Here is a 21,917-nt window from a genome sequence, read left to right on the forward strand (position 1 = left end):
AAGAGGGATGTAGAGCTGCTGGAGGGAGTCCGGCGCAGGGCCACAAGGATGACCAGGGGCCTGGAACATCTGCCCTACGAGGAGAGGCTGAGGGAGCTGGGCCTCTTCAGCCTGGAGAAGAGAAGGCTGAGAGGGGATCTAATCAGTGTCTATAACTACCTCAAGGGAGGGAGTGCAGAGGATGGTGCTGGTCTCTTTTCAGTGGTGGCCACTGATAGGACTAGAGGAAATGGCCGCAAACTGAAGCACCACAAGTTCCACAGGAACTTAAGGAAAAATTTCTTAACAGTGAGGCTGACAGAGCACTGGAACAGGCTGCCCAGAGAGGTTGTGGAGTCTCCTTCTCTGGAGATCTTCAAAACCCGCTTGGATGCAGTCCTGTGCCACGTGCTCTAGGTGACCCTGCGTATGCAGGGGGGTTGGACTAGATGATCTCTAGAGGTCCCTTCCAACCCTAAGCATTCTGTGATTCTATGATTCTATGATCTGTTGAATTACAGGAAGCAACCAGGAGGCTGTCATCTCCACATTGTTCCTGGTCTTAGCTTAAGGCTACAGGTGTCTCCTAAATGCCAGTCATCTCCCAGCAAGGTTTGCTGCGTCCTCACAGTGGATGTGCCATCAAGCACTGCAAGTCCAGAGCGCTAATCACAAAGCGCTGCCCAGAAGCCTTCTGCTGGAGAGCAGTAGAACACTCTAGCAAAGAAGTCAGGAGGCAGAAAGCTTTAAATGTATTATATACACCTAGGCTGCTGCTGTGGATAGTGCTTGTACTGCGTGCTTGCTCCAGCTACATTTCAAAGGCACATGAAGAGGAGGATGGAGCAGGCTTGTGTGGTGGGGATCTCTTGTGGAGAGAGCCGTGAATGTTCCCTGGGAAGTGCCCTGAAGGTTTCCGCTGCTAAATGCATCTTCCACAGCCCTCGCATACAGATGGCCAGCTTTCTTCTTAAAGTTCAAACTAGCTTATTTTTATGAAGACTGAGACGTTTTGGAGCTATTTACGTACACCAGGTGTTTAAAATCAAAACAGCACCAAGCAAAACAAAGCCAACACCAAGTTATCATATATAGATTAATAAATAAACATATGAGTGATATACATACGTACATGTGCACAGGTGATGTCCTCTGGTATTGCATAGTCCTTAAATGGCCTGGTAAGCAGCCAACATGCATGCTTTCATAACACATTAGCACAGACGTTACTACATCTTCTTCTGCCTTTGAACATCCTTGGGAGTTTGTGGTACTGTTGTCACTCAGCAAACCTCTCCTTATCAAGTGCATTAAGACCAGCCACCCTTAGATCAGGTAAACTGAGATTCTTGCAAAGGCCTTTGTGATCTTACAGCAGGGTTTTGCTTCCCACTTTGGGAATCCCTGCCGACTACCCCCACACACTTTCTTGTTCCTTCTCATCTTTGGAAAGGCCTTCTGGGAGGCTGTGCTCCATCAGCTTGCCAGGCCTCGAGCTGCTGCCGACCCGTTTGCGACTCCATGATCGTCCTTCTTGCCCGCTTCTAGGCAAGGGGGACAGCTGCTGTTGGCCAGGCCTCAGGAGCCTCCCGCCATTGGCAGCACGTGCCCTCCGTCTTTGAGAGCGGCCTCCCCCTGGCAGTGCAGGAGCACTCTGAAGGGCAGGAGCCAAGGGGACTGCTCTCTCCCCGCACTGTAACCATTAACAGCTCCTCTTAGGCCAGATGCAAGTGCTGAATTGCAGTCCTGCTTTTCTCCTCGCTCTCACTCATGTTCTGCAGGATCAAAACACGCTGGGGACCATATGCAAAGGGTTCATGCCCGACTACCAAAGGGCACCACAAGCCAAAGTGACAGACTTTCTCCACTTGCTTTTGCTTTGCAGAGAGAAGAGCAAGTGCCCATCACTGAACAGAAGGTCAGTCTTGCCAAGAAGGCTGCAGGGCACAGACATTTCTTCAGCCCTTTCGTCTTCACAGACTCCACACAAAGCAAATACCCTTCCAGACCCAGGGGCCTTGCAACCTTGCATGGCTAGCAGCAGCTCTCCCCCTCCCTCCTGCCCAGGCCATGGGAAGCCTTGTCCTAAAAGGCAGCAGGAGGCAAACAGAGCAGCCAACTCCAGGCCCCTGTCTAAAAAACCCAGCGGAGCTTTCAACCTCCACTGAGGAAAAGGACACAGGCTGCACGCTGCCAGCAAGCGGCCAGACTCCGACCAGTGGTTCCCCCTTGGCAGCAATCCCGCCGCTCCTATTCTGTAAGAGGGACAAGCAGCGGGAGGAAGAGGGAACAGGTACGTGCGCAGGGCGGGCCAAGTCAGGAAGGGGACGGGAATAAAACAGAGATGTCCCAGGCTACAAGCTTTATTAAATAGAGTATCGGACGAACACCTTCACTTGAATGCAGCTGAATGCCATCTACACACCACTCCGCCAAGATCTGGAGGGCACGTTTCCCCAGACTTCCTTCCTCTCGAGATATCCACTCTTGGCAGTCCCCACTCCAGAAAGCCACTTCTGAGGTAGCCCCGCGTGGGAGGAGGAATAAAAGGCCTTCTGTTAGTGCTACAGGAGGAAAAGGGAGGAGGTCCCAAACCTGAGGAACCCACCCCATTAATCCCAGTAGACAGGCACCTCTGCTCACAATGCAGACACATTCAACCCAAGGCACTTGTGCCCATCCGTGCAAATGCAAGGGGATATAACCACACATGGCCAGAGCGCTAGTCCCAAAGCCACAAGCAGCATATTTACACTGTTTACAGCGAGTAATCTGACTTGGGATGCCCACTTTTTTTTCTCATTACAAACCAAAACTCTCTTTAATTTACTCAGTAGCAAAGGATTCAGGCCAGAACGAGCTGCCTTTCCCTGCAGCAGCCACATTTTAGACAACCCTTTTTCATGGCAGCGCTGCCGACTTACTGTTTAGGCACAGGGGTGCCCGAGGACAGTCATCTGGATCACCCCTCTGAGACCCCACAAGACAATGCCCAAAGCCGAGGAGCTCGGCTTCAGAACACTACAGGCATGGCCACAACTACAGTCTGCAGGCATCTCCTTTCAATAGGGCCCTGCTACGTTGCGGGCACCACAGCACTGAGTCACAATTAGAGCTGCCTGAATCCTTCCCAGCATTAAAAAGCAGTGAAGAGCACAGCTTGCCCTTGCCTCCACTCTGTGCAAAGCAGGGAATGGATCATGGCATTCAGTGAAGAATTATTCGCCCCCTTCTCCAACTCTTGCCACGCGGGCCCCAAACCTCACCATTCCGTGAGGAACGTGCTCTCCACACACACTGCAAAGGCTGGGGCACACTCGGACCAGAGCTATTGCTGAGCTTGCAGCAGGCTCTGAGCATCGCCTCACAGATTCTCTCAGGGTGATCCAGGGGACTGTGCTCGCCCAATTGTGAGGGTCACCAATGCTGTCCGCACTAGCAGACTGGGTGTCCTGGAACTAGGCATGAATGCGTGCTCCTTTTCCCCTTTAAAAGCTGAACCCTTCTCATTCATACTCTGTGGGCAGCTCATTCAAGCACATCATGCATGTCCAATGCCTTACCTCAGCTATCCGAGCTTCCAGTCGCTCTGCCACACAGGAAGCATTGCCTGCTGCGCTCCCCATCAAAGAGTGGCTCCTGTCCAGCTCAGGAGGGTAGGCAGCAGCGGCTTCCGCAAGGCCTCCAATAACTCTGCCTTGCTGCAGGCGTCTGCTGTGAGCCAATTCATTTTCCAAATCCCTGATTTTCTGCTGTAGTTGCCCTACCAGGGAAGCTTCAGCAGTGGCTCTTCTTTGTTCCACCTGCTCCTGGGTGGCTGCCTGTGTCTGAAGCAGATTGTGTGATTTCAGCCTCCAGGGAAGAAGAACTTTCCCCCGACACCTGACGACAGTTTCCACACACCCCCTTGGAAGAGCACAGCCTTACTCAGGCGCCTCCTCACTGCCCTCAAGAATCCACGGCCAAAGCCAGAAGCACCACGTTACACAGCGCTTTCTGTTCACAGATGGAAACCTGCTCTTAGCACAACCTTTATGTATTTTGGTTTCCAATCAAAGCTCGGACTAAGAAGTCACCTCTCTCTCACCAAGACACTAGCCCCTTCTCTTAATGCAGTTCCCCGATTCTCCAGGGACTAATGTGCGTAAAGATGATGATGCACAAAATGGCTGAGGACAAGCATTCCACAAGCTCATGGCCTTCAACAGACTCCTCCAGATATAAAGAGCCCATGAGCCCACAGCCCTGACCAGCACAAGCAGGAAACACTGAAAAAGGACAGTGGTACAGAATAGATGAAGGACAAGGCACAAATGGACTGAGCATGCCATTGCCAAGTACGTTACCTGCAGAAAGAGATTGACTTCCCGTAGTTTTTTCCTTAGTTCTCGCTCGGCCTTTTCTTCAATCCCTCTTTTATAGTCTTTGATGTGGCTGAGATCTGGCGTGCTGGTCTCTACATGGCACCTGAGGGCAGCCACCTCTTCTTCCAGCTGCCGCTTCCTCTTCCGCAGCTTTGCCTGGCTCCCATGCATGCAAGTCAGCTCTTCTCGCAAACCTTCGTTTGCTTTCTTGAGCTGCCTCGAGTTTCTCTGCTCTGCAGAGAGCCGGTTGCAAAGTTCATGCACCTGCACACAGCCAAGGGACAGGCAGAGAGGCTTAAGCATACGCAGTCCTTTGCAAACCAGGCAGGCTGGGTGCTGAGACTGTTTGTCACCAGCTCACTCAGTTTTAAAACCAAGTGAAAGCCATGCTCCTCTGCTAAAAGAACCACCTCTTTTAAAGGTGTCTCAGAAGACCACCTCAAGTTTCCCACCCTTCTCAGGTTAACTCCAGCAGTCCCCTAGCCAATAATGGCTAGGAGTTTTGCACCCCTGAGGACAAGTTCCAAAGCACCAGGGTTCTTCTTCAGGGAGCGACTCATACACTCCCAGGAGATCACATATCCACATATCCTCCTTCTCCTTTCCTCAGGAACATACATCATGTGGGGTGTTCTGCATGCAGTGGGGCTGCCAGCGGTCTTCCAGGCTTGCCTCACAGTCAGCACTGCCTGACTTCGTCAACACCGCTCCAGAAAGCAGCTTTCTAAGCCGTGGAGGAAGAAGCCCTATTCGCTCTGGATCAACGTGGCAGATTCTTTCCAAGAACTTTCCAGAACAAACATACAGAAACAAGCAGACCACAGCTCACCTTTGTTCTTAATAGGGCCTCTTCGCTGCCCCCTCCAGAAGGTGCGTCCTTCAGTTTCTCCTGTAAACTCAACTGGGACTCACTCTCGCGCCTCTCGTAGGTCCTTAGTTTCTTCAGAGCTTTCTCCAGAAGCCTCTTGGACCTGCACAGCCATTTAGGGAGTGACTTAGAAAAGCCATAGGAAAAAAAAAAAGAAGAAAGCATTCCCCTTGAAGTTGCTCACAAACCATTGTCTCAGCGTCAATTAAAGCAACCTTGACTCCCAGCTTAACCGATAAAATGCTAAATGCTAAAAAGCCATACCTGCTGCATTCTTTCTGCAGTTCCATGCTTTTCTTCACTGCTTCCTCCAGCTGGGCTTCTGCTGCTTGTTTCTTCTCTGCCTCCTCCTTCTCTGCCTTTTCTTCACTCTCACACTTTCCACACAGGAAGGAGAAAGGGCATACACAGCTCAGTAACGCCATGCGTAAGCACCAGCTGCACAGGGTGTTCCTCACAAAGAACTTGCAGGATGTCTCTCTATGCTAGCCTAGGGGCAGCCACAATTGCCCTGCCCTGCACCCCTCAAAACTGAAGGCCACCTGCTACGAGGGGCTCTGGGGAGAAAGGTGCAAAAGAGCCTGAGAAACAGCTTCCTCTGTCCCCCTGGCACCAGCAGGTGGTACTTAGCTATCCACATCAGTGGACAGCAGAGCTTAACTTAAAGCTTCAGGGGAATCAGCTGCAATCAGTAGGCAGGAGAAATCATCGACGGGAAGAGGGAAGTCAAGCAACCCTTGATGTACCTGCTGATATTTGTCTTCTTTCAAAGGCACGTGCCTTGTCCGTAAGGCAGAGAGCAGATCTTCCAGGCTCTTATGAACCTATGGAACAAAAAAGCCACACTGATGCTTTCTGGACTCATGCTCGCACCTCATTCAAGGGGTATTAGCAAAGGGAAATGCCACCAACATTTCTCCATCTCACTACTCCTTTACAATCTACCCCCAGTTTGAGCCCTGGAGCAGTTCTCCTTCATTAAGGACTTGTCTCCTAACTCGGCCCAAGCACACAACACTGCCTAGGCCTGTGGCATTGCTTTAGCAGCTGCACCTTGGCCTTCGGCAGTTTTCGGAGTTACTTTATGGAACGACACCTTCGAGCCAAGGAATCCACAGTCAGTAAACAGGAAAGGTGTCAGAGGTTTGGCAATGAAGTCTCCCTTGTCACAGCCTGAGGATGCCGCTTTGGGCTTTGCTTGGCACCAAAGCGATTCCACGAGCTAACTCGCTCTTAGGACAGCAACAAGTGCTACTGCCTGAGGGCTTAAGCACCAGCACTGCTAAAAAGCAGCAGACGCTCAAAGCAGCGCATGAGTGTCAAAGCCTCTCCTCGCACAGTGCTAAGGCTGCACAGTAGCCAGGGAAACTCTCAACACCAGAAGGCCTTGGAAAGGGACAAACTAGAGCTGATCCCCTGTGGACTGTCGGAAATGATGTTCCCCTAGGCTCCCCAGGAAAACCTCTTCCCACAAGTCCCCACATACACACACAGCTAGGCTCAGGAGCTCAGGAAGAAGAAAGCTTAGGAGTAGCCTACAGTGGCAGAGCTGTGCAGCTCTTTCTGCAGGGCTTCAATTCGAGCCGTGTGTTGGTCACTTCTGCCTTCCAGCCTCACGTTTTCAAGCTCAAGCCTTGAAAGGAAACACAGGGAGACAGCACTGTGAAGTAACGGCCCTCCAAATTCTGGATGGGCTTGCTGCGATGCAGCCAGCTCCTCCTCTTGCTTTTACACCACCCCGGAAGGCAAAGCCTTGCTTCACCGTGCCGCTTCCTTACCGCCCCACTCTTTCTTCCAGGTGCTTTAGGCTAACTCTTTCCAAGGAGGCTTCCACAAGGTCTTGCAGTTGCTTCGAAGAGGACATTGCTTCCCTCTGCTTTTCTGACAGGGCCGCCTGCAACTCCTCAACGCAACGCGCAGTCTGAAGACGCTGCTCTTCCGACTCCTGCAACTGTCAAACCAGCCCCCACGGTACTCAGCTGCGTTTGCATACAGACAAGTCAAGTGCTTTGACTCCCAACTCATCTCTCCCAAATCCTCTTGCTTTGCCCTCTTTCCTACTAGCCTCTTTCTTCCATCCCCACCTTGTCTTCCTACAAGCAGTCCCCAAAACCGCCCCAACACCAATCCTCTTCCTTCTGGGACTTGTGACCCTCCTGGCGTCCGGGCGGTCACTCCTCCGTGGGAAGCATTAGTTGCAAAGTCCACCCATGGCCAAACGGGGAGGCTGCAATTCCAACACTGTGCAGGCACCTCTACCTTATTCTTACACAAATGGTGCAGAGACAGTCCCTAAACAGAGCAAGTGGCCCAAAACTTCAGAGTAGAATGCAGGTTCCTTCCTTCTTGGGAAGGAAAAGGGCAGAGAATGGAAAAAGGCCCCAAGCCAAGAAGCCAGGATCTCCACCGTTTCTCCGGGAGTGGACACCCTCCTTTGCCTAAACAAAGGCAAGAACACCCGTACGTGCCACAGATTGGTCAGGGCCTTTCCAAGGAACTACACTCCCCTTTGTCCAAGGGAGGACACAGGAAGCGCACAGCAAAGACCCTGCCAACCTTAGGCACCGGGGCTATTACACCAGGCAAGTCAGTCACTTTGAGGCCCTTCGATCTCCCGTGTGGACGTGAGGCCCAGTGCAGGCTCAGCCTGCGCGACCATTCAGAGCACCTGCCTGAGATGCTGCTTCACATGGACAGTGCAGACCCCCATCTAGCAAGGAGGGATGCTGCTTTCTGCAGCTTTCACACTGCAGCACCCTGCCCGGTGGAGGAGGAAGAGCAGGTCATTTGGTCCAAACTTCCACTGCCTTCACGGGTTACGACAGGCTGTAGTGACTGACTTGCTCACGTGCCCCTGGCACCTCTTCTCAGAATACTGCCCTCTGCTTGTTCATCATTTGCAGGGGAAAAACAACCTTGTCAGGCTCATTAAAGTAGTTACTCTTTTTGCCTACCTTGCCTTTAAGCCTGTCCAACTCTTTTAGCAACTGCCCTTTCTCTTCCTCCAGGTCCTTGCAAACACGGGTGGCAGCTTCCACAGAGGCTTCTGACATCAGCTGCTTTCTACGAGCCTCAGCAAGCTCCTGCTCCAGTTGTCTGGCCGTGGCCTGTGGACATAGTTACATGCACAGGAAGAAAAGGCTTGGACCACAGATTCCACTTTCCCTTCTTTGCTCTTACATTACAGAGCTGCTTCAGGCTTCAGAGGGAACCTAAACATAACGTATTTTGGCCACACCAGTGCGCCTCTGCACAGCTGAGGTCTGCTCTCTGTCCACTGGGAACAGCTAAGCTTTGCCATCTCTTCTTTTAGCTCGTGGCTTCCTATGAGTTAAAAATGGCCCAAGTACTGTTCTTCTTGGAACAGCACATAAACACAGACGTGCATCTATGTTTAAGAAAATGCCAGCACTCTGCTCAGATGCACGTGGTGTTATTTGACTGCACACACGACTGTGATCCACAAAGCCAGGGCTTCATATCAGATCCTGTGAAAATGAAAGCTTAGGAGTAGCTTACAGAGGCAGAGCTGTGCAGCTTGTGCAGCTCTTTCTGAAGAGCTTCGAATTTAGCTGTCTGTTGTTGAGCTCTGCCTTCCAGCCTCCCATTCTCAAGTTCGAGCCTTCAAAGGAAACATAGGTCTCAGTATGGGAACCCAACAGAGCACAGATACCCACTCCAAACTGTGGACTAACAACATCTCAAGCAAAAACCTCCCTCCAAATCCCATATTTGCTAGCTGCCAAGCAGCAAGCTAACCCTTTACACCCTTGCCTTTACACCATCCCACAAAGCACAGCCTGCTTTCACTGTGGCAACTCCTTACCTTTCCACTTTTTCTTCCAGCAGTTTTAGGCTCTCCATTTCCAAGCGGGCCTTCTCACATTCTTGCAGTTGCTGAGAAAGAGCCAATGCTTCCCTTTGCTTTTCTGACAGGGCTCTCTTCAAATCCTGAACACTTTGCTCAGACTGGAGAAGTTGCTCTTCCAACTCCTGCAACTGTCAAACCAGGACCCACGCTAGTCAGCTTCCTCTTCATACAGTCAAGCCACCTGCTTGCACTCGCAGGTCACCTCTGAAAAGCCCTGTTGCTTTGTCCTCTTTCATACTGGCCTCTCCCATCCCCATCTTGGTTTCCTAGGAGCAGCCTTAAGAACTACCACCGTATCAGCGCCCACTGGCAAGGGAAAACAGCAGGTTCTGCAGGTCCCAAACTACAGGACCCCACACACCACAGGAAGCGGCGCAGGTCATTAGGTTCAAGCTTTCACCGACCTCACAGGTTACAACAGGGTTTATGGACTGACTTGCTCACGTCCCCCTGGCACCTGTTCTCAGAATAGTGCCCTGTGCTTTTTCCTTGGTTACAGGGGAAAACCGGGTTGTCAGGGTCCTCGGGGTAGTCACAGCCTTTGCCTACCTTGCCTTTAACCCTGCCCAACTCCTTTTGCAACTGCATTTTCTCTTCTTGCAGCTCCCGGCGAGCACGTGTGGCAGCTTCCAGCGAGGCTTGGGACAGCGCCTGCTTTCTGCGGGCATCGGCAAGCTCCTGCTCCAGCTCTCTGACCCTGCCCTGATGAAATAATTACACGCATCGCAAGAAAAGCCTTGCATCATGCACTGTGCGTTTGCTTTTTCCTGCTACATTATACAACTGTCTCTAGAAGTAGCTCCCCAAATGACTACTATGACACTCTGCAGAGCAGCACAGTGCATACTTGGGCACCGTGTCCATTTGTAGGCAGATACTTGGACTGATTTGCCAAGCAGTCATTCTCTCGCTTGGGTCATCTTTTGCCAAGCCTCAGAGGAAGAAATAGGACCGCACCAGGAGAGGGGGAAGAAAAAGCTCAGGACTGTGAGCAAAACCAGCTTCCTGAGCAACTGCAGCCCCCTTAGAGCCCTCCACACACACAGAGATTAACAAACACCTGCACAATACTGATGCTCTTCACTTTCCATACCAACTTATGGAGAATTGAGCCTTTCTCATCAGAAGACCAAAGAACCCTCTTTGGCCTTTGCTTGGCACTCTGTCCACAGTCTCTTGTCAGCTCTTCTCCTTCCCTTCCTTTGCCTCTCTCCACTCAGCTACAGTCAGCTTGATCCCGCTCCTCCTCTCAGGCCTCCTTAGCAGCAGTTTTCCTCAGCATACTCTCCCCTCCTTCCCCAATCACTTCACTTCCCTGCGTCTCCTCTTCTCAGCTCTTGCACACTGGGTGCTTCCTGCTTTTGAAACACTCCTTTGTGTCACCAGTGCAACAGATGGACATCAAATAAAAAGACTCGCCCGCTGTGACACCAAAAGGATTAGGTGGAAGAAATGAAAAGAAAAATCCTGAAGAGTTTTAGACCACAGTTTAGACTGGGCTATCATCCTCTGATCTCTGCTCGCATTGCAGCCTTTCCTCCTCTTTGCCAAAACCCTCCAAAATTGCAAGAGAAACACCACAAAGCAGACCAAACCCTGCACGGTGCATTCCCACGCATGCAGCGTATACCTGGGGCCTTCAGAAAAGTACAATTATTTCAAGAACTGACAAATCTTTACTTGTTCTTTATACTCCTTTACAAAAAAGAGAGGTCTCTTGTCCTCTTTTTCTACTTTGTCAGTCTCATATGGAAAGGCTCCTTCTCTTAAGTCAGGACATTTGGCACGGGATCCCTTGTCTCTCCCCTCCTTCAGGTAGGCTTGCTTTTCAGGGTCAGCGCTGAGTTTCTTGACAAGATCATTAATACTCTCCTGGACAGCCCTCACTACTTCCTCTCTGATGACCTGCCTTGTTCTGCACATCTTCTACTTGTGCAACAAATAAAAAGAGCTGAGCAAAAGGAGCTGAGCTGAGCCAATCTTTCCTGCATAGATTCTTGTCTTATCATACATTGATTTGCTTACTTCAGCTTGCACAGGCCCTCAAGCAGAACCAAAAGCATTTGCCTCACATGGGGCCTCACTTCATTCTTTTGGTGTCATTACAGTTATCTTGGCTCAACAACGCTTCTCAATGCCTCATGATGTTCAAGTTCCTGAAGAGCGGAGCCCAAGTGTGAGCAGAATGAATCAATTTCTGCCCCTCATCTATCTTTGCTTTCCCTTGGCTGCTCCAGGTTGGGGGACAGTACTGACCACTCTGTCCTTCACGTTCAGCTGTGCATTGCATTGCAGAACAGTTTCTCTTAAAGCTCCCTCGTTTACTTTCAGCTCTGTTTCAAGATCTTCATTCAAACTTTCCTTGTCCCCTAAATATTTCACTCCTTCCCGCTGGCTCCTGGGTCTTACTTGCTCAACCTTTAGGCTTAGTACAGAAATGCCTTCTTGCACTCATTGATTTTCTACTACAGATCCTGCTCTCTCTCATCACTTGCAAATATTTCTGTGATATGCAGAGAAGACTCCCAAATTGTTAGCAACCATTGCCTGAGCCATTCCCTTCAGGGAGAAAGACAGAACCATGCGGAGTATGAAGAGGCAGCAATGAACACGGGCAAGAGGAGCTTCCCCTTCCATGGGACACTCAAAGGCCGCGCCATCGTAAACCAAACTAAAACCAGCCCTAACTAGAAACAACTCCAGGGACACGGCACGGCACAGAGCACCCTCGCTCGCTAGAGAAGGCACCAAAATCCCTGGCTTCACGCAGCCCGCAGATGAAAGCGCCTTCCCCAGCCGCTCTCAATCACTGAACCTGGGACACCTACAAATTCCAAGGCAGCATCGCACACAGTTCTGCAAATGATACCACAGGGACTCCTCTTCAGCACTTCACAGAAAACAGCACGCACCAGCGTGCCAAAGCAAAGTCATTCTGCAGAGCCTAAGCAGTTTCTCCTCACTGAGAGCGGCACACATTCCAAGCAGCAGAGCAGTGCCAAAGCCTCCCCTCAGACGGGCTTAAGGAAGATGCAGCACGGACCCCGTGAAAACGCCCAAGACCAGAAAGCCTCGGAAGGAACCAGCAGCCGATCACCTGCACACTGCCACAAACGCTCTCCCCTGGGCTCCCCAGGAAAATCTCTTCTCTAGCTGGCCCCACATACACACACAAGTAGGCTCAGGAGCTCGTGAAAAGGAAAGGGCAGGAGTCGCTTACAGAGGCAGAGCTGTGCAGCTCCTTCTGAAGAGCTTCCATCTTCGCAGTCTGTTGTCGCGCTGTCACCTCCAGCCCCGTTTTTTCAAGCTCCAGCCTTCAAAGGAAACACAGGGCTCAGTATGGGAACCCAAAGAGCACACACACCCACTCCACACTGTGGACTAACAACATCTCAAGCAAAAGCCTCCCTCCAAGGCCCATATTCCGTTGCTGTGATGCAGCAAGGTAATCCTGTTGCCTTTACACCAGCCCACAAAGCAAAGCCTTGTTTCACTCTGGCACTTCCTCACCGTCCAGCTTTTTCCCTCAAGAGCCTTATGGTGAATAGCAGGGAGGCACGGTCTTGTTCTTGCTGGGAAGCGGCCGCTGCTTCGCTTTGCTTCTCTGCCAGGGCTCTCTTCAACTCCTCAACACTCCGCTCAGCCTGAAGACGCCGCTCTTCCGATTCCTGCAACTGTCAAACCAGGACGCATGGTACTCAGCTTCATCTTCAGCATCATACACACAAGTTGACTGCTTTGACTCCCAACTCAAATCTCCCGAACCCTTTTGCTTCACCCTCTTTCCTGCTGGCCTCTCCTGTCCCCATCCCGATTTCCTGCAAGCAGCAGGCTCCGACCGACAAGGGAAAAGAGCGCTTTCTGCACGTCTCAAACTACAGTGCCTGCACAGCACAGCACACGAAGAAGAGCATGTCGTTCTGCTCAAGGTTCCACTGCCCTCATGGGTTACGGCAGCATAGAATTAATGACTTGATCACATCCCACTTGTACCTGTGCTCAGAATGCTGCCTTGTCCTTCTCATCATTTACGGGGGAAAAGCAGCGCTGTTACCATCATTACAGTTGTTATGGCATTTGCCTACCTTGCCTTTAACCCTGGCCAACTCCTTCTGCAGCTGCCCTTGCTCTTCCTCCACGTCCTGGTGACAACGTGGGGCAGCTGCCAGCAAGGTTTCTGGCAGCGACGGCTTTTTAGGAGCATCAGCAAGCTCCTCACCCAGCTCTCCAATACTATCCTAATGAAATAGTCACACACAGAGGAAGAAAAAGCTTGGAACACGCACCATGCACTTCTAGTAGGGCACTTGCTATGAGAGCTCACAGAGACATTCCCAGACCCTGCTTCCTCACAAGCCTCATGGAGCAGCTTGCACACAGATAAGCTGCTCTAGTTCGCAGGAACAAACATATGGCAGGAGTAGCCAAAGAAGGAGCAGAGCCTCCTCAGTGCTGGGCCCACACCCAGAGCAACCTCCTAAGAGGATCCCCCCACAGGAAAACCACTGTGCCCCCCATGGAAAGCACCTCAGAATCCCAAGGAGAATCGTTGTCCTCCTCCGGCTCTGCTCCTACTGCCAATGGAACATCTGCAAGGGAAATAAGGAAGGACACACCATGAGTGCTTCTCTCACTCTGCTGCTCTCCTCCATTCGCATCGCAAAGGAGGGACCCTCAAAGCACTACACAAAATATCCTCGCACGTGCAGCGAGTCACCAAGAAACAGTGCTCCTTGCACTCCAGCACTACCACACAACGTCTCCCTCGGCTGACGTTCCCTCTGCCCTGGCATTTGCTGGCAAGGGCAGAATCGGGGCTGTCCCGTCTCACAGTCACGTCACCGTTTCCATGCATTGGCGCTCACAGCCACCAAACAAGACGTGGGCTTCAATGTGGGCTTTAACTCACCTCGCACACAAGCTGTGGCTCCTGCAGCATCTGTGTCCTGAGGACCATCAGCGGCCTCCTCTCCATCCCTTGCAGGAGCTTCATCCTGAAAGAGGCCAGCCAAAAGACTTGCAAAGAACAGAAAGAAGCACTCCCTCCGCAGGCAGCTGACACCTTGCAAGCTACTTCTCTGTACCCACACAGGGAAAATGTTATGACTTCCTTTCTTTGAGGCTTGCAACTCCTCCCTTGAGAAGATGTTTGAGTAGACAGCAGTACCCAATGACACGGATGTGCTGTTCTGCTTCTGAAGAGACCCTCACAAGTGCAGCCTGTGCACAGCCTCAGCTGCCTTCACCCACATTCCCATATGCAGGAGCACGCACACCCTTTCCCTCCTCCTTTGTACCAATGAAAACCAACAGTTGCCTGCTTTTCAGAAACCTTAGTCCAATTCCTGCTCTTTCCCCCCTTGCACTTTTTGACCCAAAAAAGGGCTCCAAGACAAAACCCACATTATTGCTGTCGGCCTTCTTAGTTGGCTGCAGGATTCCATACACTGTCCTTTTAATGGATACTTTGGCAAAGAAGCAGCAATTGCAGCAAGCACTTGCAGAGCCAGAATCTGGACCTTTCAGTATTGCACTATGAATCCCATGCAAGCGCCACTTGCTATGAGAGCTCAGACATTCCCAGACCCTGCTTCCTCACAAGCCTTGTGGAGCAGCATGCACACAGATAGGCTGCTCTAGTTCGCAGGAACAAACATATGGCAGGAGTAGCCAAAGAAGGAGCAGAGCCTCCTCAGTGCTGGGCCCACACCCAGAGCAACCTCCTAAGAGGATCCCCCCACAGCAAAACCACAGTGCCCCCCATGGAAAGCACCTCAGCATCCCAAGGAGAATCCTTGTCCTCCTCCGGCTCTGCTCCTGCTGCCGATGGAACATCTGCAAGGGAAATTAGGAAGGACACACCATGAGTGCTTCTCTCACTCTGCTGCTCTCCTCCATCACGCAACACCCACAGCCAAGGGACAGATAATGCTTCTACTAGAGTGTTTTTAAAAAAAAGAAAATAAATCAGCGTCACTCAAGAGCATCCTCACTCTCAGCCACACCACTGTGTTCTCACCCCTTCCCCTGCCTTCTTTGCAGCACAAGCTGCCCAAGCCCAGCATGACAGTTCACACAGCTACAACCAACACCCAACAGAGGGGCAGCGAGCATCCAAACGCGGCTCTGCAATGCCCGAGGCCTGGAGGACGGAGCCTTGCGGGCAGCTGCTCTCCCAAACTTGCGCTCCAGAGTCTGGCACCCACAGTCCGTTTGCATCAAAGGAGGGACCCTCAAAGCACTACACAAAATATCCTCGCATGCGCAGTGAGTCACCAAGAAACAGTGCTCCTTGCACTCCAGCACTACCACACAACATCTCCCTCAGCTGACGTTCCCTCTGCCCTGGCATTTGCTGGCAAGGGCAGAATTAGGGGCTTTCCCATCTCATCAGCAGGTCATCACTGGCATTCACTGACTCAGCACAAGGAGCAAACAAGCACAGGGGCGCAACGCTTCTGAACTCACCTCTAACATCAGGGAGGGCTGCTGCAGCATTTGCTACTTGAGGACCACCCGCTGTTTCCTCCCCATCCCGTGCAGGTGATTCCTCCTGAAAGAGGCCAGCCAAAAGAGTTGGAAGAAGCAGAAAGAAGAACCCGCTGCACAGGAAAGGACACCTGGCAACATACTTCTCTTCTCTGTACTTGGACAGGGGAAAATGTTCTGACTTTTCTTTTACAAGGCCTGCACTCCTCCCTTAGGAGGATGTTTCAGCGCACAGCAGTACCCAGTGTCACAGACACGCTGTTCCTCTGAAATAGAGGCCCTCAGAAGTGCAGCCTGGACACGGTCTGAGCCTACGTTCACCTACATTCAGGTATGCAGGAGCACACACACCCTTTCCCCCGCTCCTCTGCAACAACAAAAACCAACAGAAAGCACCTCAGAATCCAAGACGGGGTCTCCGTATTCCTCCTGCTCCGCTCCCGCTGCCAAGGAAACATCTGCAAGGGAAATAAGGAATGGCACACCATGAGTGCTTCTTTCACTCTGCTGCTCTCCTCCATCAGGCAAGCCCCAACGAGCAAACACACGGCGGGATCCATGTTTACTAACTCACCTTTCTCACCAGCCACTGATCCTGCAGCATCTTTATCCTGAGGACCACCGGCACCCCCCTCTCCATCCTTTTCGGGTGATGCTTCCTAACAGAGGTCAGGAAAAAAAAAAAAAAAAAAGAAAGAAAGAGTTGCAAAGAACAGAAAGAAGCATCTTCTGCACCGGTCACCCACCCTTTGCTAAATACTTCATATCCCTGGCTAACTGCACAGGAGACTTCTCTCTTGTCTGCTGCAAGGAAGGCCTGCAGGTTTCCCACAGGAATGCCTTTGGGCAGACAGCAATACCCAGCATCACAGACATGCTGCTCTGCCCCTCACAAGCACGGCCTAGACACACTCTGACCCCAGCTTCAACAACACGGCGACACACACAAGCACGCTCCCCATCTCCCCCTTCTTTACACCCAGGACAAGCAACAGCTGCCTGCTCCTCCCACAGCCTTAGTCCAGCCTCCTTCCCTTTCCTCACGCGCACTCTTCAAACCACTAGCACATCTCACTGTGCTGCAGTAGCTCTTCGCAGACGGCATCTGCGACACTCTCTCAAAGATCACTGACAAGAGGGCGACCAGGGGAAGAAGGAAATCTTGCCTGCATCTCCAGCACTGCAGGGTGCCTTCCAGCATCATCCTCGGAATCCTCAGAATCACTGCACAGTCCCAGTGCCAAACATCTCTTCTGCAGGAGAAACAGCAAAAATAAAAAGAGACCATGAGAGGGGAAACGGGCAGTGGGAGATCAGTCACACGCGAGCCTGGAATGCCATTCGCATGTGCCAGGAGAAAAAAACACCCGCTACAGGAGCTCCCTGCTGAGGACCCTTGAGGAACCTCACAAGGAGGACAGGAGAGCCAGGGGATGAAGCATCTCAGCACGCTTTGAACAATAAATGCCTTTCTCCCGTTATCAGTCAGAATTCTATCACCCCTTTGTTCCTGGAAACTGAGCGCAAGGTCTGCAGGACAAAGGAACAGGTAATCTAGGAGCTCATCAGCTTTTATTCTCTAGAAATCTCACGCACATCAACACTATGCGGTCATTTCTCTTGTCACCTAGTGCTCTTCTGCCCCCGACCACCAGGCTGCTGCACGCCCTGTCACAGCTACCAGGCTTGGAGGAAATAGCTCACAGCAGGAGAAGGGGGGCCAGGCAGGAGACGGCCTTGCAGGAGAAAAGCCACCGCACTGCAAACGCCCTTTCGCTCAACTCCACACAGCTCAGCCCTCCAAACCACTCACTCATTCCAGAGAAATTCTGCCTCTTGGGCCACTTCACCTTGGCAGCTAAACGGCGTCTTTCTAATTCGGAGGCAGGAATAGAGTTCTCCTCACTCTCCTCATCATCAATGTCTTGAATGCTTGAAAAGTGAAGACAAAAAGGACCGTGTCTCTCTCCAGGCTCTCCTCTTCTGAGGCACGGGAAAGGATTGGCGGAAAGCCGTTGTTCAAGCCTCACCTTACAAAGCATTCGCGGGAAAGCTCCTCTCCCACTGCGAAAATATTAATTGACACGATTAATTCTTAGCATGTCAGACCTTCAGAAGTCAACACTGCCCACAAGCAACTAACAGGCCACGCTGCAGGGGAACAGTCACGCAAGACAGCAGGAACAACAGCAGGCCCCAACCCTGGACATCTCGCACCCTACTGGATTCTAACCCCCTCCCCTCAAAGGACATTAGCAAAGAAAATCAACACTGCCCTTACATTTCCTCTAAGCTTCCTCAACAAAATACTAGCATGGGACAAATACGCTTGGGGAGCAGACAGTTAGCAAACGCTGCGGGGTGCTGACGGGATAGGAAGCTAATGAAGTGCTCAGCTACTCGCACCACACACACATGCACACGCGCACGCCACACGCAGAGCCCCATCAGTTCCTCCGTGCTCAAGGATCCTACCTCCGCTGGCCGCAGCACAGGCACCCGATGTAAAGGCAGCAGCTCCTGCTCCGGGAGGCGAGCTGAGTACTGCCAGGCCTACTGGGTCGCCTGCACGTGCTCTCTGCGCGCACTCTGCCAGCTCTTCACTAACACTACGGACAGGAAGAAAGGAAGGACTGGCACCAAAACCAACGCCATCCTTGTACACGGCTCTTCTAGGACACACCGAGCCATTGCTCCTCCACGCTACGCCTACTCAGAGCCAACTGGCAAGGTGACACACGGTGGCTAGTTACACATATGTGAGCACACCCGTCCCAATTCACACTCGACACAATAGGTACCACATCATGCCCTTTTGCCCTGCTTCTACAGACGTCTCCACACATCAGTAAACCTTAACAAGGGCGCCCATAAGCCAACACGGACATTCACACATCTTAACAACTCTAACGGTCACCTCAAGCACTTACCGAGCATGTCGAAAACTCCTAGCATACTCCTCCGCCGTCCACCCAGCAACATCTTTCTGGGAAAGGTCAGCACCGTGGCGAAGAAGAATTTCTAGGATGCTCCTGTCCCCAGTCGAAGCAGCCCGCATTAAAGGGGTCCTAGAACACCCGAAAGAGGAGAGGAAAGCTAGGAGCCAACACAGACATTTCACTCGCATGCTTTTCAGCCCTATTTGCTCCCACAACAATTGCTTCCCCCTTTCCCACAGCCAGAGCTGTGGGAAAAGCAAAGCAAAGCAAAGGCAGCTACATGGAAGCACAGGACAACTGGGAAAGCAGGGGGCCTCCGGACACGCTCTTTGGACAAGCCCTTCACCTGGCAGACTGGTCTCGAGCGTGCACATTAGCTCCTTTTTGAAGCAGGAACTCCACCATCTCGCCGTGACGACCGGACACAGCAAGGGCAAGGGGCGTGCAGCCCATCTGCAAGCATAAACCGCCCCCAGTCAGAACCAAACAGGCACGGGAAGCCACTCTCTCTTTCCAAGAGCAGCCTCACCCACGTTCTACGCTTACCTTATCCTGAGCCTCAAGAAGGGCATTGTGCTCCAGTAGCTGCCCTGCTAGAGAGGTGCTACGACCAAGGACAGCCAGGTGAAGGGCAGTGTTGCCGGTAACATCAGCAACATTAGGCCTGGCACCATGCGCCAGCAGAATGGCCACGCATTCTTCTTGCTGGCACTGCACTGCCTGCAAGCAACACAGCAAAGAAAAGGAAGCCTTTCCAGCAACTACGTTTCCATCCCTCAGTGCTCCCACAGCCGGCCAACCTCAGAAAACAACCCCGACTTTCCCAGAGGAGGCAACGCGGGCCCATTCTGCGCCAATCACAACACAGTCTCCACCTGTCCCCACGTCACGCATCACCCCAGAGACGCAGCGCTCGGGGTGGAACTTGGAAGCCCTCCCTCAACAGTTCTCCCGTGCTCCACGTACCTTCAGCAGTGGAGATCTCTTGTAGCTGTCCCGCGCATCGAGCTTGCACTTCTTCTCTACTAAATAGGACACGATCTCTGAGTGCCCATTAGCGCAAGCCAGATGCAGGGGTGTCCTACAAAGGCAACACATTCCATTAACAAGCACACACACGCCGAGCTGCACCCACCGCTCCTGCCTCTGTCCCGGGCCTAGGGCCACCGCTGTCCGGAGCCACAAAGCCAGCTTACAAAGAGTCGCTCCTTCCTGCACCAACGGCAGCAGCCACCCCCACCCCACGCAGTTCCCGCTTCCCGCAGCTCTGCACCTGCTTCCCTGCAAAGGGGCTCCCGCGCCCAGGCACACGAGTCTGGCCACACAGCCCCACGCTGCCGGGCGCAAGCGGCTGCCCTCCATCCCTCTGCCCACGCGACCGCCCGCTGCCTCCAACAGCACCACCCACGCTGCCCGGCAAGGACCACCAAGGCTTGGCTTGGCCACCTCCAGCCTCCGCCAAGGGACCCTCCAGCGTGCGCCAGCACCGCTTGCGTGCCAACAGAGTGCCGCGCGCCGGGGACACGGGCTTTCCAAGAGCAGCACAGCAGCCTTGGGCGGTGCTGGTGGGGCAGGGCCTGCCACCCGGCCTTCCCCCCCCGGCGCACACGCGCCCTCCACGCCTGGGCAGGCCCTCGCTAAGAGCCGGCAAAGCCCCGGCCGGCGCCGCCCCCCTCACCGCTTCGCCTTGTCGCGCCCGTCGAGGCCGCGTCTCGGCAGCCGCCGCAGCGCAGCCAGGTCTCCGCGGGCAGCCGCCCGATGCGGCTCGCTCAGCTCCTCCTCGCGAAGCTCGTAGCGAGCGCCCACGCAGGCCAGGGAAGCGCCGCCGGGCGGCGCCACCCTCTGCCCCCTGCCGAAGAGCGCCAGGAACCTCTTCATGCTGCGGCGCGGACGCGGACACGGCCAGAGAGACGGCCCCGCCTCGGGCGGGGCAGAGGAGCCGAGCCCCGAGCAGGGGCCGCGGCCGGGACAGCTGCGGCGGGGCTGAGCCCCGGCGGGCTGCGGGAGCGGGGGTCGCGGGCTCGGAGCCCCCGCGCCGGGAGCAGAGGCGCGCTCCGAGGGCCGGGACGCAGCGAGGCTCCCAGCGAGGCACGCGCCGACCGTCGCTCCGGCAGTGGCGGCCGCAGCTCTGAGGCCGCGCGGCGACGGCGCCAGGCGCAACAGCCGCGGCGAGGGCGTCACAGGGCGGCGGGGTGACGCCGCGGGGTGACGCTGCCACGCGCCACAGAGGGCTCCTAGACGTGGGGCTGCAGCGCACGGAGGAGGGGCTGCAGCTCCCCAAGAAAGAGCACCGTCGCTGTTAGTGTGGTTGTCGCGCAACTTTCTTTCTCTTTTTCAGTGGTGCCCTGTGATTGTAAATCTGCTACTTGTTGCAGATTTGCCAACGCTGCCAGTTACTATCATTAGTAGAAAGTCATGTTTCGTTTCACAAAAATCCCCATTTACGGGTTGACAGTATTTGCTCAACTGAACTGAGCAGAAAAGCAGAACCATGCAAAAAAAATATAATTCCCAGCCACACTCATTGTATAGATTGCCATTACATGTTTGAAGTGCATGAGTAGGGTGGAGCTGTTAGTTTGTATATTGATATGTGCCCTTCATGAAGAGTCTGGATTTTACTACTTGTAGAATCGAGGCAGGAAGAAATTCACCAGAAGGGCCCAGGTGCTCTTATGCTACTGAGCAGCAGCAGAATACTTCCATAAGATGATTAAATGAAGATTTTTTCCCTCCACTTCTGCATGTGTGCTGTATGCCTTAGCGGGAGGAAAAATAGCAAAGCTTGTATTTGATCAAAGGAGCGTGCAGTTGGCTGTGGATTACAGTGCTATTTGTGCTCCATATATACCAATAACACGCTCAAAACAGACTCTGTTACTGATGTCACTATCCCTGATAAGGAAGGTCACCTCTCTTTTTGCAGTGAGGTTGCAAGTCTTTAATGGCACCTGCTCCTGTCCAACACTGCCTTACAAGCCATATATATAGCTGATACTGTGTGGTTAGCCGTTAAGTATTACCTGCCATAGTGATACAGACAGAAACCGGGATCTGTGCAATGGAACTCGAAGCCTGTACCTCAAGTTCCTAAATGAGGACTCCAGCGTGAGCAGCCTCGTTCCCCCTCAGTGGAAGAGGGGGCTTCTCTGGTATGGGGGATAGAGATCTTTCTCTTGGGGATGTAACGGAAGTGGCCACCAGATAAGCACTGACTTCTCACTTACTTGGAAACCATCCTTGAATTGCAACGTACATTACTGTTCCAAATGAATGGGATTCTTCTAATCGGGACTTTTTTTTTTGTAGCTTGTCAACGCACACATTGTAACTTGCACACATTGCTGGGACATCCTGCGTACCGCATTCTTTAACTCCTAATTAGCTCTTTAACTTTGAAGGGCAGC

The 21,917-nt window shown here is 52.8% G+C and overlaps 1 protein-coding gene across 1 annotated transcript; it reads right to left on the bottom strand.

Annotated features, from left to right (window-relative positions):
- Positions 1-1,694: 1,694 nt before the first annotated feature.
- Positions 1,695-21,540, bottom strand: LOC148596020 (uncharacterized). The gene is made up of 15 exons (XM_088534415.1): positions 21,534-21,540; positions 20,446-20,721; positions 20,189-20,408; positions 19,477-19,591; positions 19,057-19,230; positions 18,857-18,963; positions 18,502-18,639; positions 9,632-9,740; positions 6,990-7,162; positions 6,751-6,844; positions 5,476-5,588; positions 5,173-5,314; positions 4,326-4,607; positions 3,543-3,806; positions 1,695-1,754 (listed from the first exon to the last, which is right to left on the bottom strand). Exons 1-15 carry the CDS (start codon positions 21,538-21,540, stop codon positions 1,695-1,697), a joined length of 2,274 nt encoding a protein of 757 aa, XP_088390541.1.
- Between the last annotated feature and the right edge of the window lie 377 nt (positions 21,541-21,917).

This window comes from Tinamus guttatus, unplaced genomic scaffold (assembly GCF_059628265.1).
Source record: "Tinamus guttatus ecotype Peru unplaced genomic scaffold, ASM5962826v1 Tinamus_guttatus_pri_ptg000035l, whole genome shotgun sequence".
Lineage (NCBI taxonomy): Eukaryota > Metazoa > Chordata > Aves > Tinamiformes > Tinamidae > Tinamus > Tinamus guttatus.